This window comes from Pelobates fuscus, chromosome 8 (assembly GCF_036172605.1).
Source record: "Pelobates fuscus isolate aPelFus1 chromosome 8, aPelFus1.pri, whole genome shotgun sequence".
Classification (NCBI taxonomy): Eukaryota; Metazoa; Chordata; class Amphibia; order Anura; family Pelobatidae; genus Pelobates; species Pelobates fuscus.
The window spans coordinates 162,577,441-162,599,516 of NC_086324.1; the positions used below are offsets into that span (position 1 = coordinate 162,577,441).

The 22,076-nt window shown below is 44.6% G+C and overlaps 1 protein-coding gene across 4 annotated transcripts; it reads left to right on the top strand.

Annotated features, from left to right (window-relative positions):
- Position 1: 1 nt before the first annotated feature.
- C8H8orf33 (chromosome 8 C8orf33 homolog) lies at positions 2-21,296 on the top strand. Of its 4 annotated transcripts, none has more exons than XM_063428992.1 (8): positions 2-87; positions 530-589; positions 11,305-11,395; positions 11,888-12,025; positions 17,626-18,269; positions 19,076-19,166; positions 20,303-20,449; positions 21,026-21,296. In XM_063428992.1, the coding sequence occupies exons 2-8, from the start codon at positions 581-583 to the stop codon at positions 21,241-21,243; spliced, it is 1,338 nt and encodes a 445-aa protein (XP_063285062.1). In that variant the 5' UTR covers positions 2-87; positions 530-580; the 3' UTR covers positions 21,244-21,296. The 4 variants fall into 4 exon arrangements, with proteins under 4 accessions (XP_063285062.1, XP_063285060.1, XP_063285061.1 ...); XM_063428990.1 differs by having other exon boundaries at positions 14-87; positions 483-589; XM_063428991.1 differs by having other exon boundaries at positions 14-87; positions 497-589.
- Positions 21,297-22,076: the final 780 nt, after the last annotated feature.

Below are 22,076 nucleotides of genomic sequence, written 5' to 3' on the forward strand. Positions count from 1 at the left end.
GGTCTAGTTTCCGTCCGGAACCCTATTTGAACGGACCGAGTTGGGGAGTGAATTATCCGCGGACCTGTAACGTGTGTAAAGTATAGTGTAAGTGTTTGCCTTTTCTTAGTTAATGTGTGCAGGAATAAAGCCTGGCATAATGAATACAGTCATTGTACAGACAGTGCAGGGTTACATTGTATCCACTTCCTGTCTGCTGGTTGTGTGTGCTGCACCAAGGAGCATGTTTGATCTATAACAGAATCCACATGATACTTTGGGTCATCTTTGTATACATGTCATTAACATCTTTTAACTACACCTCACAGCTGTAATTCTTAAATAAACAATGCAATAGACCTCTATTACTGAAATGAAATAGTTTTAATTTGGAGAGTTGACATTGACAGAGTAAAATGTGTATAATCATGTGCTTTAGTGTTTGTGTCTGCCTGTCTATAATCACAGTAAATTTAAAATGTTAATATTGGTTGTCTTGTCAGGTTTTCCAACATAGATTTGTGAATTTTCAACCATCCCATCCCTTCAGCTGCAGATGATTTGACTTGGCTGGTGAACCCCCTGTAGGATTTTTACACGAATGGAGGAGGTCAGTATACCTGCAGGGTTGTTTATATCCATCCATCCATCCATCCATCCATCCATCCATGGGAGCAGGGGAAGTTTTGTTCCTTGGTCTGCAGAGTCCTCGCACTATTCTTTTGTTGATTAAAAGCAGTGGGGAGGTGTGTTGGTATATTTGTATGTGTGTCCATGTGATGTAATTCCAGTAAAATACAAGTTTAGCAGGCTAAGATTGCCACAAGGCATATGTATGTATATGTGTTTGTAGTATCAGTTAGTTAATAACACGTAGCTAAGATACTGTCATCACTGTACTGACCAGGTGCAGGAATGTAAGAACTGGAATTACGCGTCCCTCTCCTTTGTATCAGATGAGCCACGTGGTTAGACCGGATGGATGAGTTTAGACTCTATTTATTAAATAGGTTAAGGGTATGTGTGGGTGTAGTTAATTGTGGGAGGAGCTACAGTGCTATATAAGGAATGTACTCTATGTATTCAGTACTCAGACTTTGCTGTATTTTGGTGACGCTAGTCCCTCTGAGTCCCGATCGGTGATCCAATAAAGAATCTCTTCCTTCCTGAAGAAACCTGTGTCCATCTCTCTGTGCTTGGCTTCCGTCAGTTTCTCCGGTATCATTTGGTGCATTGGCCGGGAAGCTCATCGTTCAACGGTAGCTGAGAGGCAGAGGCGTGAGACGGTCTATCTTTGCCCACGTTCTCTACGGCTGCACCCCTGAACTTCTGCGTGGACCTCCCTTCGTCTCGGCGCCACTGGTCTGTTGTCCAGGAGATCATCGGCCTCTACGTGAGAAGTGCTGGGGTGTCCCCGTCGATGAGTGTGAACTCAGGTTCAGGAACGAGGAGGTAAGATAACTGCTGTTTTAGACGGCAGGACCCGCTAGGGGTATACCGATTGTGCGGTAGGCCCAAAGGGGTTTTTGAATCTGTATCTGCCCCCTCTGTCGGAGGGAAGGAGCGAAGGCGCACCGCTCGATCGAACGCTCTTTAGTCAGACCGTTTGATTTGGTTAGTCAGGCGGGGTCCTGGTGTAAGATAGCCCTAGCCGGACACCGGTGTCTTGTCTAGACTAGCGTTCTAGGGTGTATATTACGTTCGCTAGGTCGGAGGGACCGGGAGACTAAGCGGCGCCTGTGTAAATTCGGTTCGCTAGTTCTCATCCTATCTGGGCTAAGTGGGAAGGCGTGTAAATTTGGAACCCACTAGACTTTTGATAGTACGACTAAGAGGCGCCTGTGTAAATTCGGATCTCTAGCTCGTTGTATAGTGCGACTAAGAGGCGCCTGTGTAAATTCGGTTCTCTAGCTCGCTATGTATATGTGGTGATTGGGCAGTGTGGCTAACCAAAACGGGTGTATATAGTTTTAGGTAGTCCATTCAAGGTACTGGCCAATAGTTTAGTTGGGAATTGTAAATGTGTTAACGATTGTTTTAGTAAAGTGTATATCTTGTTAGATAGCGCGAGCTCAGCCGTCTAGCGAGAGTGTTAATAGTGTGTTGCTGTATTATAGTGCACGGTACCATAACCCTGTATATTTACTGACATTATATAATAAGTACTAATCATTGTCGTCCATTGCATGTTTAACACCATAACCACTAATAATTGTATTGTGACCTTAACTTGTGCTTTGACCTATGCTAACCGTACTGTAACCGCTATTTGTAAAAGACGATGTTACTGGGGTGTGTTATAGACGGGTAATTCGTATATAGAGAATTATAGCGTGGGTGACTGTGTAGTTACGCCAAAGGGCATAATATTGATTATATAGTGACTGGTGTAGCAGCTGTGTGTGTACGGGAATTCCCTGAGTGTTTATTGTTATTGTGTACGTTTCACTTGGTAACCGTACCACGTGGTGCTGTTGCCAGAGGAAACGGGTGTGACTGTTGAATAGTACGCGTGTATAGTATTCGTTGTCGACGACGTTCCATTGTTAAGTATGGGTGCGTCGCAGTCAACGATTCCGGATCCCTTAGGATGTATGGTTAAGAATTTTAAAAAGGGATTCAAAGTTTGTGATTTTGGGGTAAAGATGTCTCCTGTACGTTTGGTCACTTTGTGTACTAGGGAGTGGCCTACTTTGGTTGCGGCATGGCCGCCACGTGGCAGTTTGGATCCAACTCTGGTACAGCGCTTACACGTGGCTGTATCGGGTAGGCCTGAACTTTACGGCCAGTTTCCTTATATTGATTGTTGGAGACAGGCCGTAAATGACTCGCCAAAATGGCTCCGGACATGCCACGAGGAACAGTGTCGCCTCATGGTAGCTAGGACTTGTTCGTCCACTAGGGCTGGTGTTAGGCCCATTTTGGACACGCCCCCTGAGTCCGAGATCCCTTTGCCGCCCCCTTACTTTCCGGTAAGAGGAAGTGACGCAAATACAGGAAGTCCTGTAACCCTTCCCTCATTACCCTCATCCACTTCCGCTTCCTCCTCCAGTACAGGATCCACCCCCCCTCGTACTAAATCTCCCCTTCCGGAACCAGAACCCACCCCCATTAGAAACGAATATCCTGATTTGGCGCCACTTCAGACTTCCGGTCAAGCTTCATCTAGCTCGGCCCGAAGTGTTCTATTCACTACCTTTTCCCAAAACCGACCTCCCACATCCCCATACCCTATCTCTCCCCGACCGGAACCCATGACTGACGCCTCTCTACGTAGCCCCATCCAAACCCGACAGTTGACTGGTGCCCAACAATTAAAGCACTATCAGATGCCTCTTCGTCTGAATCCCGGGTCAGCTTATATCGATGCCGCAGGTCAAATGGCACACGCTGACCCAGTCTTCGTATATGTCCCATTTACCACAACCGATCTTTTAAACTGGAAGACCCATAATTCCTCGTATACTGAGAAACCACAAGCCATGACTGATCTGTTCACCTCAATAGTACAGACACATAATCCGACATGGGCTGATTGCCAGCAGTTATTAATGACTTTATTTAACAATGAGGAAAGGACAAGAATAAATCAAGCAGCCATTAAAGCATTAGAGGATAGAGCCCGTGCTTTGAACCAAGCTAATCCAGCAGCATGGGCCGCAACACATTATCCCAACACTGATCCCGATTGGAACGTAAATGGTGCTGATATGGTTCAACTCAGAGCCTATAGAGACGCTATAATTGCTGGCATGAAAGCCGGAGGAAAGAAAGCCATTAACATGTCGAAGACAGTTGAGGTGATCCAGAAAAGCGATGAAGCGCCCAGTGTCTTTTATGACCGATTATTGGAGGCGTACCGCTTGTACACCCCCTTTAATCCGGAAGACGCAGACAATTCCCGAATGGTTAACTCCGCCTTTGTCAGCCAAGCATACGGAGATATTAAGCGCAAGCTACAAAAGTTAGAAGGGTTTGCAGGTATGTCAATCTCCCAACTAATGGAGGTAGCTAATAAGGTCTATATGAATAGGGAAACAGAAAGCAAGAAAGAGGAGGAGCGCAAGATGCGTAAAAAGGCTGATATGCTAGCGGTAGCGATCGCAGGCGTAGATAAACGGGGCCCAGATAGAGGCAATAATAGATGGAGTAGGGAGCCTTTGAGTAGGGATCAGTGTGCGTATTGCAAGGAAGAAGGGCATTGGAGGAACGAATGTCCGCAAAGCGAGCAGTACGAGAGAGACCAACCCAGGGCAGGCTACGGAAACTTTAGAGGCAGAGCGAGAGGTAGAGGAGGCCCCGGAGGGAGTAATGGGTATAGAGGGAGTAATGGGAACAGAGGAAGTGTTAGGGAAGATAGGTATATTCCAGCAGCGCAAAGGTCCCGCGATAGAGAAGGTAGGGACTTCGTAGGATTGGCTGACACGGTCATGGAGGACTATTGATACCGACCGGGCTCCATCCCCCTTGGTCGAGCGGAGCCTATGGTCGATGTATCAATAGGGGGGAAAGAGGAGTGCGTTCATGATCGACACTGGTGCTGAACATTCAGTGGTGACTAATCTAGTTGCTCCTCCATCTGGAAGGACTATTACTGTGATAGGAGCAACTGGAAGAAGTGCTGAAAGACCGGTTCTTAAAAGTCGACTCTGTACATTGGGAGGCCACGTAGTAAAACACCAATTCCTTTATATGCCTGAATGTCCAGTCCAATTGCTGGGACGTGATATGCTATCCAAATTACAAGCGCAGATTACGTTCCTACCAGATGGAACAACATCTTTAAAGTTTAATGGACCTTCAGGTATTATGACTTTATCCGTACCAAAGGAAGAAGAGTGGCGACTTTATACAGTGTTGACTAGCCAAAACCCTAGGAGTGATGAGACATTGTTTAACATACCAGGAGTTTGGGCAGAGAACAACCCACCAGGACTGGCCCGCAATATTCCACCAATAAAAATTGAACTGAAACATGGGGTTTATCCAGTGAGCCTAAGACAATATCACATTCCGCAGAAGGCTAAGAAGAACATCCAATCCTATCTGGATAAGTTCATACGGTATGGTATCCTAAAATTCTGTACTTCCCCCTGGAACACCCCATTGCTGCCTGTTCAAAAGCCCGGCACAGATGAGTATCGACCTGTGCAGGACTTAAGAGCAGTCAATGATGCGGTTGTTAGTATACATCCAGTTGTACCCAATCCATATAACCTGCTTGCTTTAATTCCGGGCGGGGCTACTTACTTCACAGTCTTAGATCTCAAAGATGCCTTCTTTTGCCTCCGAATTGCCGCAGAAAGCCAATGTATTTTCGCTTTCCAGTGGGAGAACGCTGTAACGGGCTCAAAACGCCAAATGACTTGGACAAGACTGCCCCAAGGGTTTAAAAATTCACCTACCCTATTTGGTTCAGCCCTAAGTCAAGATCTATTGGATTTCGAGTCCATCCCAGGAGAGTGTGTATTGTTACAATATGTAGATGACTTGTTGATAGCAGCAGTTACAAAAGAAATCTGTCAGCAAGCAACGCACGATCTACTACACATTCTCTGGAAGGCAGGATACAAGGTGTCTAGAAAGAAGGCTCAGTTGTGTTTGCCAACTGTCAAGTATCTAGGATTCCATATCTCTGAAGGTCAAAGAATTATGGGGCCAGAGAGAAAAGAAGCTGTCTGCCAAATACCAATACCCAAGAATAGAAGACAAGTGCGAGAATTCTTGGGGGCAGCAGGCTTCTGTAGGATATGGATTCCCAGTTATGCGATACTAGCAAAACCTCTGTACGCAGCTATCAAAGGTACAGAGCACGACCCCTTCTTATGGACCCAAGAACAGCAAACGGCATTTGAAGATGTGAAGAAGGCTTTGATGAGTGCCCCAGCATTAGGTCTACCTGATCACACACGACCATTCTACTTATATGTACACGAGCAAAGAAGAATGGCTGTGGGAGTATTGACACAGTACTTGGGATCATGGCAAAGACCTGTTGCCTACATGTCTAAGCAACTGGATGCAGTGGCCAGCGGACTTCCACCTTGTCTAAGAGCCGTAGCTGCAGCCGCCCTGCTAGTAGCTGAAGCCGATAAACTCACTCTGGGTCAAGAACTTTATGTACGAGTCCCACATGCAGTACAGACGTTGTTGGATTACAAAGGAAATCATTGGTTTAGTAACAGCCGTATGACCAAGTATCAAGCAATGTTGTGTGAAAACCCAAGAGTGCATTTAGAGACTGTAAACACCTTAAATCCAGCTACCCTTTTGCCACAACCTACTGAAAGTCAACATGATTGTTTGGAAGTAATGGATGAAGTATTCTCAAGTAGACCAGATCTTCGTGATTTTCCCATCCAGAACCCCGATGTTCAATATTACACCGACGGCAGTAGTTATGTGAAAGAAGGGATCCGCTATGCAGGATATGCAGTGACAACAATAGACAAGGTGATAGAAGCTCGGCCACTGGCGAAAGGAACATCAGCACAAAAGGCAGAATTAATAGCACTAACACGAGCGTTACAATTGGCTGAAGGTTTAAGAGTAAATATCTATACGGACTCTAAGTATGCGTTTTTAACCACTCATGCCCACGGAGCTTTGTATAAAGAAAGAGGACTACTGAATTCAGAAGGCAAAGAAATCAAGTACGCAGCCGAAATCCTACAACTATTGGAAGCAGTGTGGGAGCCGAAAGAAGTCGGTATCATACATTGTCGAGCGCATCTGAGAGGAGATGGTGATGTAACCAAAGGAAATCGGATGGCAGATAGTGCAGCTAAGCGTGCTGCTGAATCAGGAAGACAGGAGTATGTAGGGCATATAGCTGCTCTTATACCAACTCCACTGTCCCAATGGACTCCAGTTTATACAGCTCAAGAAGAGGAGTGGTTAAAGACTGAACCGGGAAAGTATCTGGAGAACAAGTGGTATCAGCTAGAAGATGGAAGAATAGTTATACCAGCATCGCTAGCGGTAGAAATTGTCCAAAATTATCACAACGGGACACATTCTGGGAGAGACAGTACTGAAGAATCTCTTAGAAAACATTTCTACATACCAAGATTGTCCAACTTGACTCAGGCCATTGTACGCAGATGTGTAACGTGTGCTAAGAATAATGCAAGACAAGGACCAGTAAAGCCACCAGGAGTTCAGTTTATGGGGGGACTCCCCATGTCCGATCTACAAATAGACTTTACAGTGATGCCTAAATCGGGTGGACATCGTTACCTGCTGGTAATTGTGTGCACCTATTCAGGCTGGGTAGAAGCATGTCCTACTCGTACAGAGAAAGCAGGAGAAGTTGTAAGATTCCTGCTACGAGAAATAATACCCCGATATGGACTACCCTGTTCTATAGGATCGGACAATGGTCCAGCTTTTGTTCATCAGTGCCTACAACAACTGACTCATATGCTTGGTATAAAGTGGAGGCTTCATACTGCATATAGACCCCAGAGTTCTGGTAAGGTAGAGAGAATGAATAGAACTATAAAGAACCAGTTGGCTAAAATGTGTCAGGAAACCCAACTTAAGTGGAACGTTCTCTTACCCATAGCTTTATTGCGAATCCGCAGTACCCCTACCAGAAGGATGGGCCTCTCTCCTTTTGAAATCATGTATGGGCGACCACCTCCCGTACTTGGTAACTTAAGGGGGGACTTGAGTCAGTTGGGAGAAGGAATTACCCGGCAGCAGGTTGTAGAGTTGGGTAAGACTATGGAGGAGGTACAGAAATGGGTACAAGATAGATTACCTGTGAATATTTATCCCCCTGTTCATAGTTATCATCCAGGAGATCAAGTGTGGATTAAAGAGTGGAATAATGTACCGTTAGGGCCCAAGTGGAGAGGTCCTTATGTTGTTCTTTTGTCTACCCCTACAGCGATAAAAGTAGCAGAAGTGACTCCGTGGATACATCACTCCAGGGTTAAACCAGCAGCAGTCGATTCTTGGCAAGTTACAGCAGATCCAGAGAATCCCTGCAAGATCCGGTTAAAACGCACTACTCAGTCGGAGTAACGAGGAATTATTGTGGATTACAAATTTTATTGTTACAGGTGTGAGTGAGAAGGCCATAATAAAGCCTGTCCGCTTACCATCACATAGTGTATAAGCCAGGAAAGTCTCGAAGGGACACCTGTGAAGATGAGCAGAACTCCATTCCCTGCAGCCCTCACATCCTGGAAGCTGAGGTTCCATCGCACGGACGAAGACTGAGGATGACGGCGAAAGATGTGCTTTTGATTGTGTTTATTTATATGTGTTTTTATATTCAGGAAGGTAGAGGTACCGACACTCCTAGCTGTGAGGTATGCATTAAGACTACGAGAACAGGTAACCATATTTCCCAAACCCTAATTTGGCATTCACAATACGAATGTAAAGGAGAGGTATCAAGATGTAGATACCTAAATATAGACTATAGTGTGTGCCATTTAGGAGTAGGAGAACCTAAGTGCTTCAGTCCAGAGTATCAACCTCGTACAATTTGGTTGACTCTCAGGAATGGAGATCCTCAGGGGACCCTAATTAATAAGACGGTGTTAGAATCCGTACATTCTTCGGGTGTTCTGCTATTTGATGCATGTAAGGCGATATCAAGTGGTAGAAAACCGTGGAATGTATGTGGGGATCTTAGATGGGAGAGGACGTATGGGTCTAATGATAAATATATTTGTCCCAGTAGTAAAAATAAATATGTGAGTCCTAGATGCCCAAATAAAGACTATAACTTTTGTCCATATTGGTCTTGTGTGGGGTGGGCGACTTGGGGACAGACAGTAGATAAAGACATGATAGTGACTAAGTTGCCGACTAGCCCTTATTGTAAGTCTATGGAATGCAACCCAGTCCATATACTTATTAATAACCCCGACAAGTTCCTAGATAAGTATGGAAATTTATTTGGGTTTCAGATATACGGGACGGGTTTAGATCCTGGGACATTATTGTTTATAGGAATAGAGACTGATACGGTATCCTCCCAGACTCATCAAGTATACCATTCCTTTTACGAAGAGATGAGTATAGATAATAAGATCCCCCATAATGCTAAAAACCTGTTCATCGATTTAGCTGAAAGTATTGCCGGTAGTCTTAATGTTACCAACTGCTATGTGTGTGGAGGTACTAACATGGGAGACCAATGGCCTTGGGAAGCAAAGGAGGTAATGTCCGGTTCTGAGGCAGTTGACCAACTAATATCTACACAAGCCGATTATCATTTGAGTGTTAGAGGTAAATCTGAGTGGAGATTAAAGACCTCCATCATAGGTTATGTTTGCATAGCAAGGAAAGGAATAATGTATAATACTTCTGTAGGAGAATTAACTTGTCTAGGGCAAAAAGCTTATGATGATGATACAAAGAATACAACTTGGTGGTCGGCTTCAAATGTCTCAGAACCATCTAACCCGTTTGCTAGATATGCCAATTTAAAGGATGTGTGGTTTGATCTATCCATCACATCTACCTGGAGAGCCCCAGCAAATTTGTACTGGATCTGTGGTAAGAAAGCCTATTCGGAGTTGCCACAGGACTGGGAAGGGGCATGTGTGTTGGGTATGCTCAAACCATCCTTCTTCTTGTTACCGATTGAAACAGGTGAGACTTTAGGTGTTAAAGTGTATGATGTGAATCATAGGAAGAAAAGGGGACCCATAGAGATAGGCGCCTGGGAAGATGATGAATGGCCTCCCCAGCGTATTATAGATTACTATGGGCCAGCCACGTGGGCTGAGGATGGTACCTTTGGTTATAGAACCCCTATTTATATGCTCAACCGTATTATAAGATTACAGGCGGTGGTTGAGATTATCACAAATGAGACATCACAAGCGCTCAATCTTCTAGCGAAGCATAACACCAGGATGAGGACAGCAGTCTACCAAAATAGATTAGCCTTGGATTACCTTTTGGCAGTAGAGGGAGGTGTATGTGGGAAGTTTAACCTAAGTAATTGCTGTCTTCAAATAGATGACGAAGGGCAAGCAATAGCTGAGCTTACTAGCCATATGGTTAAACTAGCGCATGTGCCTACTCAGGTATGGAAAGGGTACAATCCAAGTAGTTGGTTTGGTAGCTGGTATGAGTGGTTTGGAGGGCTTAAGGCAGTGGTAGGTGGAGTCCTACTGATTTTACTGTTGTGTCTACTCCTACCGTGTCTTATACCCTTAGTAGTTAGGTCTGTGCAAAGCCTGATAGGAAGTATAGCAGAGAGGAAGGCTGCTGCACAGATAATGGCGATATATAAGTATAAGGCTCTAGATCAGGGAGAACCAATGCAAGAAGATGAATGTTGAAGATTCACATCATAAGATAAGTCTGGTCTGGTTCATGGTAACCTGAGGTATATGCAAACCAAGGTTAAGTGATGCCTCAAGTAATTGTGAAATATCAGAGGCATCAAAGGGGGGAATGTGATGTAATTCCAGTAAAATACAAGTTTAGCAGGCTAAGATTGCCACAAGGCATATGTATGTATATGTGTTTGTAGTATCAGTTAGTTAATAACACGTAGCTAAGATACTGTCATCACTGTACTGACCAGGTGCAGGAATGTAAGAACTGGAATTACGCGTCCCTCTCCTTTGTATCAGATGAGCCACGTGGTTAGACCGGATGGATGAGTTTAGACTCTATTTATTAAATAGGTTAAGGGTATGTGTGGGTGTAGTTAATTGTGGGAGGAGCTACAGTGCTATATAAGGAATGTACTCTATGTATTCAGTACTCAGACTTTGCTGTATTTTGGTGACGCTAGTCCCTCTGAGTCCCGATCGGTGATCCAATAAAGAATCTCTTCCTTCCTGAAGAAACCTGTGTCCATCTCTCTGTGCTTGGCTTCCGTCAGTTTCTCCGGTATCATCCACACAGAAATCCGTGAGATTTGTTCAAAACAAAAGGCCATTCCCCTAACTTGCCCCCATTCCAAACATTAATAGTAATTTCCTTTTAATGATCTCTCATAAGAAAAGCCTCCCTTTTTTGTGATAAAAATATCACTTTGACATGATGTATTTTGTATATTACATCTGCTAAGTGCGGTTTTGCTTTGTTTTGGTTTTTTTAAACAAAAGGTAAAGGTGTGACAGAAGTAGTATTAAAAATACAACAACAAAAAAACCAGAACAACAATTGAGTGGATGGCATGAGATATATATTTCGCACATATTGGATTGATGTCATTTAATAAAATGATTAGTACATGAGCATAAAACAAAAGTTAAAAACAGGAAACTTTTCCAAATAAAATAATTGAAGGGGTCAATAGTTTTTTTTAAAAAATGCATTCTATACCCCTGAAACAAACAGGCTCCTCAAGGATCTTTTGAAGATGAACTGGATTGGTGCATTCGTAAACTGGAGACTGGTCTTCTCCGCCGAAATCCATCCCCAAAACAAGGTATGTGTTGTCATTAATCTCTCTTTCTTTTGGTTCACTGCAAAGCTATTTGCTGTAATGTGAATCCCATGTCATTGTATCAAATTGTTTTTTTTTTCCTCCTGTATGTTATTGTTAAAGGGTTACTCCAAGCACCATGACTACTTCAGTGCGTTGAAGTGGTTATGGTGCTTGGAGTCTGTGTGTGCAGAATTTCAGTTTGAAACGTTGCATATTTGGCATCTGTCGCAGCCATGCATATTACAATGTCTTGCCAAAAAAAATATATAAATACATTTTTTTTTTTTCATGAGGAATTTGTGTGTGTGTGTTCTTGTCCGTGTATATATGTGGGAAATAGTCTTATGTGCTTTTGCCCCATACTGATTGATGCAAAGGCATTCTATGACACTGTTGCACAATTTTTCCCCAGCTCTTAGACAGTAGCCAGTTTACCTGCTTTATGCCTTTGAGTTTTAATTTGCATTCTTCATCTCACGATTCCCCTCCCAGTATCCGATGCAGAGAAGGTGCTTCAGGTCCTGCGGTCTCGCAAAGCACCTTTTGTGAAGAAACGTTCGGTGATGAACAGGGTTTTTGGAAACTACCGTCTTAAAATGACTGAAGAGAGAAAGGCACAGGAAAAAGCAGGTACATAAATGCTTGTTTAATCCCTTCAATACCATGGGGTTTATAGAAAAATCACCCTCAGAATCCAAGTAGTTTCCAACTTATTGTATATCATTTTGTTCAGGATAAATAAGACTTTCATTTCACATCAAATATTTATATATAAAACATAATTTAATATGAATAAAAATCTAATTTAAAAAAAATTAAAGGGACACCATTGGCACACAGACAGGGCCGGCCTTAGGCATTTGGGCGCCCTGTGCGAAAAATCTTCACAGCGCCCCCCCTTCCCACACACCCTGTCACACACACAGGCAGACAGCCACACACACACACACACACAAACACACTCAGGCAGTCATACACAGACAGCCACACACAAACACACATACACATACACAGACATAGAATGTTACGGCAGATAAGAACCATTCGGCCCATTTAGTCTGCCCAGACAGTCACACATAGGCAGTCACACACAAACACACACACACACACACACACACACACACACACAGGCAGACAGCCACACACACACACACACACACACACAGGCAGACAGCCACACACACACACACACACACACACAGGCAGACAGCCACACACACACACACACACACACACACAGGCAGACAGCCACACACACACACACACACACACACAGGCAGACAGCCACACACACACACACACACACACACAGGCAGACAGCCACACACACACACACACACACACAGGCACACACACACACACACACACACACACAGGCAGACAGACACACACACACACACAGGCAGACAGCCACACACACACACACACACACACACAGGCAGACAAACAGTCACACACACACTCACCCACATTAACACATTTTTAAAAATTTATTTAAACCCCCCCCCCCCCCAGCCTCCTTACCTTTGGGAATGCGGGGGGGGGGGGGGTGTCTCTTCCTCCCTGGTGGTCCAGTGGCTGGCGGGCGGGCGGCTGGCGAGGGTGCACTTCCTCTGAGCTGTCTGCTCAGATCCCTCGCGCGCCGCACAGTGAGGCTGGGAGCCGGAATATGACGTCATATTCCGGCTCCCAGCCTCACTCTGCGGCGCGCGAGGGAGCTGAGCAGACAGCTCAGAGGAAGTGCTCCCTCGCCAGCCGCCCGCCAGCGCCGCCCGACCGCCCAGCAGCCCGCCGGCAGCCCAGCATGTCTGTTAGCCGCAAGGCTAACAAGACATTTGCCTTGGGCATTTGGGGGCGGCTTTTTTTGCCGCCCCCTGGAAAATGCCGCCCAAGGCAAATGCCTTGTTTGCCTCGCGGCTAATACACCCCTGCCGTGTGAGCTATGCGGCCGCAGGGCGCCCCCTGCTCCATGGCGCCCTGTGCGGCCGCACAGCTCGCACACCCCTAAGGCCGGCCCTGCACACAGACCACATCAGCTCACTGAAGTGGTCAGGATGCAGTGTTTGTGTCCCACTCAGTACTGCAATGCAAACCGTTGATTATCTTGCAGGACTAAGACTGCCACCAGTTTATTTGACAGCCACTGGAGGCGCTTCTGGGATTCTAAGGGACTCTGAGTCTGACTTCCAGTGTCTGTAAAATTCCTATAGGAAAGCATTAAGACAATGCCATCCTATGTGGCGTGCCTAATGCGCTAGCAGCACTTATAGCGTATGCGCTGTGGCAAACCTAGCCACTTCTGGATTGTAGTTACTAAAGGTTGTCCGTAGGCTGAATATATGCTGTGTATGTTAAACTGTATATGTACCGTATTATGGCCGTTCGCCTGCTGGCAGCCATACGCTGCCAGCATACAAACCCCTTTCGTTTGACGAAACACGGTTATCCAGGCCGTTCGCCATACGAATGCGGGCTCCCCAGGTAGACCACCCACTCACCAGTCGTGTGGCACCAATTAACCGATTGCAACAATGTTGCAATCGGTAATTAAGGGCTCTCCTAGGTGGCCGTCGTTCGGCTACCGACCATGCGGCGGTCGGCCATCTTGGATCCTTTGTCTCTGCAGCGGTGTTCGGTCCTCGAGAGCCTGGAACTGAAAACGGCTACTCAATGATCCGAACACCGCTGGACTTCCAGAGCGTTCGGGAGTTCTGCGTTCGGCACATTCTGTTCCCCATAGATGTTCGGTACTTTTAAACCGAACTCAATATTTTAATGTATTTTGTGCGGCGTTCGGTTAGTTTAGCTGGGATCGGAGCGGTATTCTCACTAAATGTGCCCGCCGACCCCAGCTATCTACCGAACGGTCATTCGTCTAAAAGCAAGTAAAATTGTATAAAATATGGATTTCTATATAAATTGTCGGTTTTGCTACACGAGGGGATAATCCACTTAATCGTCCATTTTGGTGGGATTATCCCTCTCGTGCAGCAATGCCTGTTGGGATAATTACAATGCCCTGTAAAATCTGTAAGGAAACCCCTTGCATGGGGAACTGCATAAATATGGAAGTCTGTGAATAAAGCAAGTTAGTTGACTCCCAGACTGTGTTTCGTCCGGTTATTGGGAGGATTGGGGAACTTGTCTTACTTTTCAGCGCTGACTGTGGATGTACCTGTGTAACCAGCGGATATCGGGGATTTTACTATTGCCCTCCGCTACATGCGCTTTAGGTCCGCCCATCAGATGATGGAAGAGGAGGCAGAGCAGCGAGGGTTCATCGGTGCTGGACTTGGGTAAGTAAAAGTTTTTGATTTTAAATTCCTTTTATTTGCTGTAGGCAGGGGCGTATTAGCCGCGAGGCAAACAAGGCATTTGCCTTGGGCGGCATTTTCCAGGGGGCGGCAAAAAACGCAGCCCCCAAATGCCCAAGGCAAATGTCTTGTTAGCCTTGCGGCTAACAGACATGCTGGGCTGGTTGCTGGGCGGCCGGCGAGGGAGCTCTTCCCCTGAGCTCTCTGCTCAGCTCCCTCCCGCGCCGCCCGCAGAGTGAGACTGGGAGCCGGAATATGACGTCATATTCCGGCTCCGCCTCCCAGCCTCACTCTGCGGGCGGTGCGCGAGGGAGCTGAGCAGAGAGCTCAGGGGAAGAGCTCCCTCGCCGGCTGCCCAGCCTGCCCGCCAGTGCCGCCCTACAGCCACTGGACCACCAGGGAATGGGAGAACCCCCCCACCCCCAGCATTCCCAAAGGTAGGGGGGGGGGGGAGTAAATAAAAAAAAAAAATGTGTTAATGTGAGTGTGTGTGTGTGTGTGTCTCTGACTGTGTGTGTCTGATAGTGTGTGTGTGTCTGTTAGTGTGTGTGTGTCTGTTAGTGTGTGTGTGTCTGTTAGTGTGTGTGTGTCTGTTAGTGTGTGTGTGTCTGTTAGTATGTGTGTGTCTGTTAGTATGTGTGTGTCTGTTAGTGTGTGTGTGTGTGTTAGTGTGTGTGTCTCACTGTGTGTGTGTTTGTTAGTGTGTGTGTCTGACTGTGTGTGTTTGTTAGTGTGTGTTAGTGTGTGTGTCTCACTGTGTGTGTATGTTAGTGTGTGTGTGTCCAACTGTGTGTGTTTGTTAGTGTGTGTGTCCGACTGTGTGTTTGTTAGTGTGTGTGTCTGTTAGTGTGTGTGTCTCACTGTGTGTGTCTGTTAGTGTGTGTCCGACTGTGTGTGTGTCTGTTAGTGTGTGTCCGACTGTGTGTGTGTGTTAGTGTGTGTCCGACTGTGTGTGTGTGTTAGTGTGTGTCCGACTGTGTGTGTGTGTTAGTGTGTGTCCGACTGTGTGTGTTTGTTAGTGTGTGTGTGTGTGTCTGACTGTGTGTGTCTGTTAGCTAGTGTATGCGTATCTGTCAGTGAATGTGTGTGTATTTAGAAAGGGGGGAAGGGTTGGGTGGGGGTGGCGCGTGCGCGGGGGGGGGGGGGTCTGAGTTTTGTCCTGCCTAGGGCAGCACAAAACCAAGATACACCACTGGCTGTAGGGGGGGGGAGGGGAAGAAGGAACCAAAGGGAACCATAGTGTTAGAAATGCAGTTTTGTATTCCTAACACTGTAGAATATATTTGCTTTATTTCCTTGTTCAAACTGCCCACACATTGCTTGTTTTTATTTTTAGCTGAGCCCCCCCTCCTACGTACATTTTGGTAGTGAGGCGGGCTTTAATTCCATGTGGGCTACTTGTGGAATCTGCCCTTTGGCTGAGAGCAGAGGCCTATAATGCCTCCTTCTGGTCTCTGACTGCGAGGGAGTGAGATCGCTAGAGCCCCTACCAGCTCATGCTGTGCGGAGGAGCTCAGCGAGGCGGTGCATGATAGATAGCACCGGCTTGGCTACCCGGCTTGGCTACAAAATTGGTTTTCAATGAACAAACTTCACTGCAATGGTTGTAATCGAGTATACACGATCGCAGGATATGGGTGCAGACCCTGGCAATTGTCTCTACAAATACTGTGCAAATAAATGAAATCTTGAAATTGTGGTTTAATAAGTTGTATCGATTCTGTTTTGAGAAAAATTTGAAGATTTAAGATATAAGAAAAGTACAAAAATACTCTTCTAGAAAAATATTCACCCGATAATTATATTCATAGTGGAGTATTCTAAACCAAAACTAGATGGAACATAGAATGTAAAGAGTTAAAGAAACCCCTAAAGGATATCACTAGTGCACAGCTTGGTGGCAGAGCAATGAAACTGCATGCTGATGTAGACCACCATTTGTTGCAGCTATTTTGAACCTGTTCTCTGTTGCTCATAAGTGATATAGCATAAGGGTGCATGGGGATCTTTTATAGGTCACAGCAAAGATCAAAATTTAAATTTGCAGCTAATGTATCCATTGTGAGTTTTCCATGTACCCTGTAGGATTGCAGTGGTGAGCTCCTTACAAGGTCTGATTAATAACCTACAGTGTTATATTTTTGGGGGTATATTTAATAAAGTAGGCATTATGGAATAACTGAATTGAAGAAGAAAAAAATACATTTGTTCTTAAAGGACCACTATAGTGCCAGGAAAACAAACTTGTTTTCCTGGCACTATAGTGTTAATAGGTCCACCCCACCCTCATGGCCACCCTCCCGCCGGGCTGAAGGGGGAGGAAGGGGTTAAACACTTACCTTTCTCCAGCGCCAGGCTCCCTCGGCGCTGGGGACTCTCCTCCTCCTTCTAACGTCATTGGCTGAATGCGCATGCGCGGCAAGAGCCGCGCGCGCATTCAGCCAGTTCGTAGGAAAGCATTCTCAATGCTTTCCTATGGACGCTGGCGTCTTCTCACTGTGAAAATCAGTGAGAAGCGCGGAAGGGCCTCTAGCAGCTGTTAATGAGACCGCCACTAGAGGCTGGATTAACCCAAATGTAAACATAGCAGTTTCTCTGAAACTGCTATGTTTACAGCAGGCAGGGTTAACCCTAGATGGACCTGGCACCCAGACCACTTCATTAAGCTGAAGTGGTCTGGGTGCCTATAGTGGTCCTTTAACCCCTTAAGGACACATGACATGTGTGACATGTCATGATTCCTTTTTATTCCAGAAGTTTGGTCCTTAAGGGGTTAATCTGCTATTTTTCCAGCTGGTCTCTTTTGTCTATTTGCATATCGGACAAATTGCATAAGATTTATTCTATTATTCCTTAGTATTGTAGATTGAGTTTTTCTTTCATATATTTAATGCACTCTTTCTGCTTTTCTCAAAGCTGCTAATCTCCCTGATGCTCACATCCAGGAGGGAACATCTCAGGATTCTCAGAGTGTGTGCTATAGGAAGTGTTCAAAGGATACACCGGCTAGCTCCAGCAGTTGGTTCCCAGTCTCTGATAATACCTTCAACTTCAATTTCTGTGTAGATGAGGTTGATCAGGGTACAGACAGTGGGACAGAGGATGCGGAAAACAATCAGAATGAGCACGTCACAGATGGAGACAGTCATGACGTCAATCAAGCCAGCATCATAGTCCCCAATGCAGCCTCGGGATTCTCCTTCAATTTCCAGATTCTGGATGATGCTGCCTCCACTTTTGCGAACTTAGAGATTGGAGGTCAGGGTTCTGTAGAGAAGACCTCTGCAGAGAACATGACCACTGCTACTGAACCCAATGCTGTATCACAGAACCATACAGAGTTACAGGCTGCTGTGAATAAAACAGGGGCCTCTGTGACCTCTAGTAATACTGTAAAACATGATGAGGCTAAGAATGTGTCTGGAGATTCTCCCAGCAAGAAAAAGAAGAAAAAAGGATCTAAGGGAAAAGGCCTGACTGGGGAAGGACAAAAAGTTAGCAAAGCAGAGACGCCAAATAAAGAAACCAGAGGAGCTGACTCTTCAAGTGATGCTTCCCAGGTGAGGAATCTGAAAATCAGTTTAAAATGGTCAAAAATAATATTTTGTAAGATGTCAGCCACTTCCCTATCATCTCTGTATGTACCGAGTCCTGCATTCTATCTGTGTGAAAAGGAAAGCTAGAGGAAAAATACTTACCTTCTCTCAATCTAATATCGCCATTCTAGCTCTCTGTCTGACCTGGAAGTCTTTGGTGGATAGGTACGGTATTTGTTTTTGGGGGGGGGGGGGGGGGGAGGAGGAATAGGAATGTACTCAACTAATTATAACATCTGTTTTTTCAAGCAAGGCCCAAATGTGCAGATATAAAATGTTCATTAGCGAATAACCCTAATCTTTCATTAACCCCTTAAGGACCAAACTTCTGGAATAAAAGGGAATCATGATGTGTCCTTAAGGGGTTAAAAGGCAATGCACATTTTGTATCTACCGTACTTATATATAACTAATAATTAGTTCCAAAAAAGCAGTTAACCTAGTAATGGCCTGTAATCTATCCCTATGTGCAAACACCCTAATAAATGAATGTAGAAAGAAAAAAAAAAAAAAAACAGTTAAATAATTTGCCATTATATATTGTTTGGTTTGTATAATGCATTTATATATGCAGAGTTGCTAATATTATAATGAGATCAAGCCCATATTCTTTCCTATATACCAAGTGTGTCCATCCTTTTCCTTCAGCTATTGTTGAACTACACTTCCCATAATTCTCTGCCATCTGTTGGCTGGTAAAGAATCATGCTGCATATAATCTAACAGAAGCCGACAGCCTCCACTTTCTTATAAAAATTTGTGTCTTCCAGTCAGGGGGGCATGAGCTGTCCAGAGAGTTGGACTGGTGCGTGGAGCAGCTCGAAATCGGACTCCAGAGACAAAAATCTACACCAAAACAGGGTGAGGAATGCTGAACTTGATGGACACATGTCTCTTTTCAGCCTATGTAACTATGTAAGGAATAAATTCTATCTAAACATATATATATGTGAGCAGAAGTGATAAGTTAGAGCTGTCAGTGTATGTAGGGAGAGGCACATAGTTGAACCAACCGACAGGGTGGATTTGGGTAGGGAATTTTATTAAAGTTTAAACCTACAAGAGACACATAGGTTGGATAGAAGCTCTGTCTTCCATTTGGAATGTTAAGACACACGGTTATAAACTCACTAAATCACAATATACTTGTTGTCTCTGATTCCATGAGTTTATAAAGTGGGGGAGAGAGGCACAGACACATAAGATGACATTTAAAGATACAAACATAAAATTACAGGAAGCGCTCTACTGAAAAATGGGTAATAAGTGTGTGGTTTATAAGTACACGGTACTCTTAAAGTTAGAGAATCTGTTTCCATACCAGATATATACATGTAATAAAAAATCAGAAATGTTTCCAAGGCACACCACAGTTTTGCACATAAAAAGAGTATTTATTCATGTGTAGAAAATACAACAAGATATCATTATAGCAGAGAGAAAGTGCATAGTACAGTTCCAAATCTAGTATATAGTACCAAAACCACAATGTAAGTAAAGTGCTAAATGCAAAAACCCATTAAAAAAGGTATACTGACCAAGAGCAGGAGAAATGAAACCCCAATGTTTCGGCTGTGAAGCCTTCCTCCGAGAGGTCCCCCAGTGGAAGGCTTCACAGACGAAACGTTGGGGTTTGATTTCTCCTGTTCTTGGTCAGTGTACCTTTTTTAATGGACATTTAAAGATACAACAAATACACACGGAGACTAGAAACAAGGCAAAGAGATGCAGGTAACAGACAGTACAATACCCAGATATAGACTAGCTGAGGAATGCAAACGCAAAAAGGGAGTATTTCCACCAGGGTGCTCCAGTAAGGGAAGGCAAACCCCAGTTACATTGGGAAAATTGCCAGCAGCCCATGCATACCCAGCGGTTTCCTCAGATAAGCAGACTTTATAAAGGAACAGTGCACAACGTTTCAGCTTTGAAGTGAGCCTTTGTCAAGCCTAGACTAGAATGCCATCTGAGTCTCCCTCCTTGTTTCCTTCATGCAGTGGAAGAAGCTTTGCGAGCTATCAAGACGCTGCGCAGTGAAAAGGCGGCTTTGGTTAAGAAACGCCAGGTAATGCGCGCAATGTTTGGAGATTATAGACGTAAGATGGAAGAAGAGAGACAGAAGCAGCTCAAGCTGATGCAGACTGGTGAGTTACGAATAGGAAAATCAAATTCTGTGTTGATGGGACTTGACAAAGCTTACAAGCTGTAGACAATGTCTAATCAAATTGTGAGAAGCTGTGTGTTCTGTCTGTATCTGAAGTTATGTCTTTATCAGTTATTCTTTAACCCCTTAAGGACCAAACTTCTGGAATAAAAAGGAATCATGACATGTCATGTGTCCTTAAGGGGTTAAAGTGAGAGTTCAAAGTGAATTTCAAACTTAAAACCAAAATGACCAAATTGGAAAAATCCTCTAATTCAGCTATACTTCCAGTTCGACTAGTTAAGCCTAAAACGTGAAATTCACTTTAAATTCTCAATTTAGTAAATAACCCTGTATCTCTCTGTTATCAGATTCCTCCGGAATACGGAGGGTTCAAGAATGGCCTAAGACTTTGACCATCCCTGAGCATTTGGTCCACATATCCCATAATTCTCTAGCAGCCTACAAATAGAACCATCACCTGCTCAGTGAATAGCATCGGATAGTGTTCTTCTTTCAGTGAAATTCTGTATTACTGTTACTGTTTAATAATCTTACACTATGTCTCTCTTAACAGCTGCTCAATCTGCTCGGATGAAGAAAGTTTCCACAGTTCAAAGACAAAAGACTAGCAAGGTTTTCCGCCAGAGCATCCGTAAAACTTGTAAAAATCCAAACACTGCTCCCGTTACCCTGGCCCTGGATTCCCCGGCAGAGCCTGAGGCTACATCTAGCCAACAAATTTTTGTTTTCAGATCATCAGATGAACCTTTCTGCTTTAATTTTCAGTTATAAACTTTTGTTTTACTTAGGATTGTATGCCCCCTCATTCGATGATAGGAATGTAAATCTATTTTGTTTTATATTATGATAAATAACAAGATAATTGTTATATTGGAGAGGGTCTCCATAAATGTAATAAACTGTATATAAAACCACATTTAGCTGTTTTATAGTATCTGATTGTAACCTTTTTGACACATTTTTGTCATGTTCCTTGAAAAAATGTCTGCACAGATCACACTGTGCTTAATGCTTTTATGACAAGGGGTGGGAGTATCCCATAGTAATATGACAGCCGTGGCATGATCTGTCATGAATTATTTAAAGGAACACACGAAGCCCGCTGTAGTGGGTATGGGGCCGGCCAGGAGTACTCGAAGATGTCAAATAGTTTCAGTACGGTTCTCAGACTTACTTGGTTTCCGACAGGTGCCTGAGATCAAGTCACCTGAATCTGGTATTCACTAATACAGCTGCTGCGGGTCTCTTTATTGGCACCTGAGCGTGGTTCTTTATGGCCTTGCCTAGCTCTATAGAGCAGTCCAGATTCTCCTGCTGGATTAGACCAGATGCAGGGGATGTAGCTGATGGTTCACAGCGGGACTCCGGTAAATTTATTAAACCGTACTACATGCAACAAACAATTCTGGTGCTTGGGGTGTTTCTTTAACCCCTATTACAGACCCACGATGGTCTGCATTATTATCATTTATAGTACTGACATAATCTGCAGTGTTTTACAGTAAGGATATATAATGGCAAGTAATTGGACAAACAAAATATTGTTGATAGAGGTGAAGAGGGCCCTACTTAAATGGATACTATGGGCACCCAGACCACTGCAG